General features: G+C 46.5%; 1 protein-coding gene across 1 annotated transcript; it reads left to right on the forward strand.

Moving 5' to 3' along the window:
* The first annotated feature begins 261 nt into the window (after window positions 1–261).
* Window positions 262–2,600, forward strand: TBCC (tubulin folding cofactor C). Its single transcript, XM_063124015.1, has one exon. It carries the CDS (start codon window positions 284–286, stop codon window positions 1,343–1,345), a length of 1,062 nt encoding a protein of 353 aa, XP_062980085.1. The 5' UTR covers window positions 262–283; the 3' UTR covers window positions 1,346–2,600.
* The last annotated feature ends 4,614 nt before the right edge of the window (window positions 2,601–7,214 follow it).

Genomic DNA, 7,214 nt, shown 5'->3' on the forward strand with positions numbered 1-7,214 from the left:
AATGAAATATGTGTTTAATGGTAGCAGCCTAGAGTTTTGAGGGGGAAACCTTAAATCCAAATTCTTCTCTTCCTTTCGCCTCGATAACCCTCACTGAAGCAGGGCAGCGTGCGAGTGAATCCTGCCCTTCGAGTGCGCCTGTCGCGGCCACTTTAAGAAACGCGGAGGCTCCGCCCACCGCGCTCCCTGAGGTCGCCTCACAAATCGCCGGCGTACGGGACCAATCAGCATCCGTGTTATTGCGAGGTGGCGGTAGAAGCCGCGCCCGCAGGAAGTGAGAAAGATGGAGGCTGTTGCTGAGGCGGTGGCGCCGGCGGAGAGCGACCGGCTGCCGGCTCTGACCGGCTTGGCTCCCGTGGTTCCCGAAAGGCTCCAGCAGCGGGAAGCGGAGCGGCGGGAGGAGGCGGAGCGGCGGCGGCGGGAGCACGACGCGCAGGCAGTGCAGGAGGAGCAGAGCGATTTCTTCACCGCCGCCTTCGCCCGCGAGCGGGAAGCCGTCGAGGCTCTGCTGGCGGCGGAGGAGGAGGAGGAAGAGCCGGGCCAGGGCGCTGAGGCCGTGTCTGAGGCGGCCCGGCGGCTGCAGGAGCTGCAGCGGCTGCTGACGGACTCGGTGCGCTTCTTGGCCCCTTACGAGGTGCGGCAGGCGCAGGCGGCGCTGAACCGGCTCCAGGGCGCGCTGTCCGCGCGGCGCCTTCAGCTGCAGCCCAAGAAGCGCTTCGCTTTCAAAAAGGCCCTCAAAAAGGAGCCCGCCGCGGCTCCGCCGAAGCCCTCAGCTACGCCACCGCCCGGGGCGGGCTCTGAGCAGGGCCCCAAGGCGGCGGCGGCCGCTGCTTCTCTACCGGCGGACCCCGGCTGTGGCTTCAGCGCGGCCGAGGGGCAAGAGCTGGAGCTGGGGCCGGCCGAGCTGCTGCAGCAGGACGTGGTGCTGTCCCACCTGCGCCGCTGCCGGGTGCGGCTCCGCGGCAACCCCAACACGCTCTTGGTGCGCGACTGCCAGGCTTGCACGGTGCTCTGCGGGCCCGTGTCGACCTCGGCGCGGGTGGACGGCTGCAGCGGCTGCCTCCTGGCCCTCGCGTGCCAGCAGCTCCGGACGCGCCGCACCACCGACACGAGCTTCTACGTGCAGGTGACCAGCCGAGCAATGCTAGAGGAATGCCACGGCGTCCGCTTCGCCCCGTACACGTGGACTTACGCGGGCATCGACGCCGATTTCGAGACTTCCCGGCTCGATAGAAGCAGGGACAACTGGAGCCTGGTGGACGACTTTGACTGGCTAGCCAGGGATGAGGCTTCTCCGAACTGGAGCGTGATCCCCGGAAATAAGAGGGTCACGGACTGGAACTGATCTGTCACCGTCTCTCCCGTCTCTCCCAGAAGGCCTCGAAGCAGCTGTGATGTAGGGAAAGCTGACCTCGAGCAGGGATGGGACTACTATAGCTGCGTTAGACCTGATTGCTGCACCTTCCTTGTGTTCTGTGTCTGTTTAAGCCATGTACGTTTGCCTTGTGCTCTTGCTAAGGGATGAAATGTGCTGGTGCTAACTCCTTTTGTTTTGTTAGCTCTCTGGGGTTCCCTCCTGTATACCACTGCTTCTCCAAACTGGATTCTGCTGCTGCTTTCTGCCCTCTGGCAAAACTTTGATGGAGCACCAAATGGTTGTTTCTGTCCTTTGTGCAGTTTAAAAATACTATGGGGTGCTTCACATTGAATATGTTTGAGCCTGTGGGAGGAGGGGGATAAAATCTTTCTGGAAGCTAAATTAATGTGAGGTATAAAAAGCTGAGAAGCAGTATTAGTGATTGGTGCTAAATAAGTTTATTCGGGAGCAATTATAATGAAATGGCAGTCTATATATAAATAAATAACAACTTGGAGATGCTACAGATCCATCCAGGAGGATTGGAAACAAGTGCCTTCAGCTTGTCGCCTAATCTTTAAAACCATTCCGATTATGCCTTGCTCCTGGGGCAAACTTTATATGGCCTTCCACTCTTACTTCCACTTTTATTTCTAATCCAAAGCCATTACATCTAATATTACCAGTACAGAGAATTCTACATAATCAAACTGCAAAATATCACCACAAGGTGAAGGAGAATATGTTGAGTGTAAGTTTTATATCTTTGTTGAAAAATATCACCTAGAGTTTACAGAAACTATACTTTGAGCATACAATTGTTTTTCATTTCAGTTATGCTGAAGTATTTTAAAGCTGTGTGACTATAAGGCAAGTCTTTTTTTAAACCACATACATGCAAACCAAATATGTATACATGTTTGGTGGGCACAATCTTGTTAAAGTTATGCACTTTGATTTAAGCTGGAGAAAGTTAAGCACTTGCTTAATTCTTCTGAAGTTAGTGGGCGATAAATGTGCTGACATTTAGCTAGATTGTGCCAGTAGTTATCATGTTTTCTATTAGAGGTCGTATAAGAAAATTTACTTGCACAGAGTTAGCAGAATTTCACATTACATTTTGCATGTTCCTGTACAAATGTCAAATTAAATGAGAGCAAATTGTTCCATTTTTACTGCTTGTTGGAGGCCCTCAATATTGTTGGGCTGCCAAGTCTATAAAATTATTGTTACTGTAAATGAAGGCTTTTGCCATTCCTAATCTCATTTATTTTATTTACAATATTTATAAATTTATCCTAACCCATTGAAAATTCCGTAGTGGTATACAAGATAAAATGAAAATAAAAACAGAATAAAACACTTAAAACAGATTTAAAAAGAAGCAAATACTCATGGCTGGACATTAAGGAAAGGCTTCCTGGAATAATAATGTTTTCAGGAGGCGCCAAAAGGAGTACAAAGTTGGCTCCTACCTAACCTCCACAGGCAGAGAATTCCACAGGAGGGGAGCCACCATGCTGAAGGCTCTTCCCCTGGTGGACTCCAATCGGAGGATGGATCTATGTGGAACCACCAGGAGCAGACCCTCGGATGACCTCAGTGACCGGGCAGCTTGGTAGGGGAGAAGGCGCTCTCTCAGATATCCTGGTCCCAACTTGTTTAGGGCTTTGCACAGAAGTACAAGAACCTTAAACCTGGCCTGGTAGCGAATAGGCAGCCAGTGCAGTTCCCTCAGCAGAGGAGTTACATGCTGGAAAGGGGCAGCTCCAGGCAACAGCCAAGTTGCAGCATTCTGCACTAGTTCCAACTTCCGGAGCAGCTTCAAGGGCAGCCCCACATACGAGTGCTTTGTAGTAATCCAATCTTGAGGTTACCAATGCCTGTACCACCATGGCCAAGCTGTCCCAGTCCAGGAGAGGCCGTAGTGGGCAAACCAGCCAAAGGTACTCCGAGCCGTGGTGGCCACTTGAGCCTCCAGCGACAGTGATGGGTCTAAGAGTAACCCCAAACTATAAACCTGATCTTTCAGAGGCAGTGCAACCCCATCCAGAACAGGCAATGAGCCTGTCTCCCGAACTCGGGAATCACTCACCCACAGGGCTTCCATCTTGCCAGGATTCAGTCTCAGTTTATTGGCCCTCATCCAGCCCATTACTGAGTCTAGGCAGTGGTCCAGGACCTGCACAGCCTCACCTGATTCAGTTGTCATGGAGATAGAGCTGTGTGTCATCAGCATATTGATGGCATTTAGCTCCAAATCCCCCAATGACCGCTCCCAACGGCTTCATATAGATGTTTAATAACATTGGGGACAAGATGGTGCCCTGCAGCACTCCATAGCTCAATTGCCAAGGGGCCGAAGAGTGGTCACCCAATGCTACTCTGAAAACAACCCCATAGGTAGGGCTGGAACCACTGTAACACAGTGCCTCCGATGCCCATCCCACGGAATCAATCCAGGAGGATACCATGGTTGATGGTATCAAAAGCTGATGAGAGATCGAGCAGGATTAACATGGTTGCATTCCCCTTGACCCTCTCTCAATAAAGGTCATCCCTCAGGGCGACCAAGGCTGATTCAGTCCCGTAACCAGATCGGAACCCAGACTGGAATTTACTCTTTTATATTTATACTTTTCCTGGTACTTCAAACCTTATTAGTTCGTTTGTATTCTTTTACTGGTTTTGCAAAATATTAATGAACCCACAGTCCCTATACTAAAAAATTACATTTCAGTTTTGTTTTTATTTATCCCTATTCCAGCATTCTTTGGGTTTCGTAAGAACAATTTGTGACTGCTCAGATTAAAGCAGTCATCATTAAGGTTTTCCTGTGAATTTTTTTCAATTATTCTGTGAATTTTTTCTTCACACTTTCTTCACACTATAATGTTGGAGTAAGACTGCTGAATTTACAGTCCATTTCCAGCCCCTCCCCTGCCACTGGCAGGGAGGAGGTAGCACATGCCTTGAGTGCCCTATTTATTATTTAACATATTCAGCTTTTCAGCCAAAAATTGGAATTGCTGCTTACTTCAGATATCAATGTAACTCCAAGGATTTCTTTTGATGTTGGATGGGTGGCTGATACAACCATGCCCTGGTGGACTTGTGCCTTTTAAGAGCTACATTGAAGAGTGAGTTCTGCTAAATTTAGCTTCTCCATAGTTGCAGTAATATAGCAGGATAAATCAAGCCTGGAGAAGAGAAGATTGAGGTACATGATAGCACTCTTCAAATACTTAAAAGGTTGTCACACAGAGGAGGGCCAGGATCTCTTCTCGATCCTCCCAGAGTGCAGGACATGGAATAATGGACTCAAGTTAAAGGAAGCCAGATTCCGGCTGGACATCAGGAAAAACTTCCTGACTGTTAGAGCAGTGCGACAATGGAATCAGCTACCTAGGGAGGTTGTGGGCTCTCCCACACTAGAGGCATTCAAGAGGCAGCTGGACAACCATCTGTCATGGATGCTTTAGGGTGGATTCCTGCATTGAGCAGGGGGTTGGACTCGATGGCCTTGTAGGCCCCGTCCAACTCTGCTATTCTATGATTCTATGAAATGTTCCCATTATGTAAAGAATGTAATCAAGTAGCAAGTTCTGAGAATGCAAGGGAGTGGAATTTCTGGAAGTGACCAACCATTAGAGAAACTGGGGGGGGGGGGGGGGACATAATTTCAGACTAGGCATTCTAACCAGGTTTCCCCCGTGCAGCACTAGAAGTCATATTGATGGAGAGCAGTAGTCATATTTGGTTGTGTTATGCATCCCTTTTCATCATGGAAGGATAGCTTGACCTGTAGGAAGACTAACTTTAGAAGAGAGGTAGGCAACCTGCCACCCTCCAGATGTTTTGAATTACAACTCCCATAGTCCTTGACCATGCTGGCTAGAGTTTATGGGAGTTGTACTCCAAAACAATTGGAGTTGCCTACACCTTCTTTAGAAAGATGCAGCAGCTATATAGCTGAGGCAAGCTGAAGAGCAGCCTAGACCATGCCATCCTGCTTTAGAGTGATTCCTTTTAGATTTAGCTATTCTGTCATTGTTAGGCATTTGGTAATATTAAAAAGGCATCCTTTCTACTTGGTCCTACTTTTAAAATAACCAGTATTGCTTCTTCCAGTGAGAAATCAATGTCCAGGTTGCTGAAGTAATTGCTTGTGTTTTTTTGCCATTTGTTTTACCTTATTCACTGTGCTGCTTATGTGATGGAGGAGTACCCAACCCCAGAGGTGACCAACTGGACCTCACCGGCTTAATGGAGCCTCCTGTTGTACCTACCCAATTTTAATCAAGGTGTAATAAAAACTATTTGTCTAGAATTTTCACTCATATTAAAATGAAAATAGTTACTAAAAATCTGTGAGAGGATGGAGCTCAACATTTAAAGAATGCATCTTTAGGCTTTCTGTGATAATTGCTTCTGCTGGGACTTTGTTGTATTAATTATGAGACTTTATTATATAACCTAACCACCTATGAGGGGGATTATGTTACAAAATATACATTTGGCTCCACACCACTCTCAGAGTACTATAAGAAAAAAGAAGCAATTAAACATGGATGGTATAATACAGAATAAAATAATATGCTAAGAGTAGAAACAACCACAAAGGATCTAATGCAGACTTTCCTTCTCCCCTTTTTCATCTACTTTGGGTCTCTTAGGGTGTACTCCAATGCATGTTTAGACAGGCAAAAGTCCTACAACTCCAAGCATTCCCCAGCCAACCATGATATCTGGAGAATGCTGGGAGTTGTAGGATAGATTTGTCAGACCCTGATTTTGGTGTGGGGGTTTTAATTCTTGCGGAAATCTGGCAGGTTCTGCCACTTCTGTATGAGGCAGCTCAAGGCAAAACTACTGCTTGGTCACCAGGGGGAAAATATTCCATGGAGCAACGTTATTTGCAACATCTATGCTGGGTTGTGTATCTACTTCCATCTTAACTAATTAGAAGCCCAGATCTGCTTTTCAAATGTCTGAAATGACATACACTACAGTGTGTTCTCAAAACACTAGGAAACTCCCACCTAAACATTTCCACCATAAAATGTTAGCCCTAGTTGTACACACATACTATGATGAGTTTGTCATTCATTAACCTGACTACTGTAACTGTCTTTGCTTACTGTTATAAGTCATTTAATAAGGTACTTTCTCAGAATTTAAATGTATTTTTAGTATTAATTGATCAAATAAAAGTTATCTCATTGGTTCCTTGTAATTTTATTGTTAGTCACTAGATAAAGCAGAGATATCCCCCACCCCCATGATGCACTTTAATTTTCATCTTTCTATGGGGATATGAGATCAATCACGAGGACAGTTTCTTTTACGACAATCCACTTTATGAAAACTGGAACTCTCTTCTTTCTGCTGCCTAAAACATGACATTTTTATTACCTCCTACAATTTTTCTGTATGTTAAGTGTATTGTAGCTTTGCACTAGTGTCTTGGGGACCTACAAGATGTCTTGCTGATACGTATTTCCTGTTGTTAGAATGAGCACAAATAGATGGAACAATTCCAAGAAAGACAATATAATTTCCTTACAAATAATCATTGCAGTGGGCACATTTAAAAATTAAATAAGCACTTCTCTAGTATTGACGTACAGTAGAAAGAAACAGCCTAGCCGGTGTACCATTCACAATTATTCGCATTTGTCCACAACACTAGAGCATTTACAGCTGCTACCATACTGTTCTCTGGGTTCTGTATCCACCATCAGAACACCCTACTGAGATTCTCAAGGTCTATAAAAGACACTCTTCTATCTTAAGTAGTGACGTTGGAGTAGAGATTCCCTCCTTAATCGGTGGGACAGCTACATCCTTGGTGTTG

This window comes from Elgaria multicarinata, chromosome 4 (assembly GCF_023053635.1).
Source record: "Elgaria multicarinata webbii isolate HBS135686 ecotype San Diego chromosome 4, rElgMul1.1.pri, whole genome shotgun sequence".
Lineage (NCBI taxonomy): Eukaryota > Metazoa > Chordata > Lepidosauria > Squamata > Anguidae > Elgaria > Elgaria multicarinata.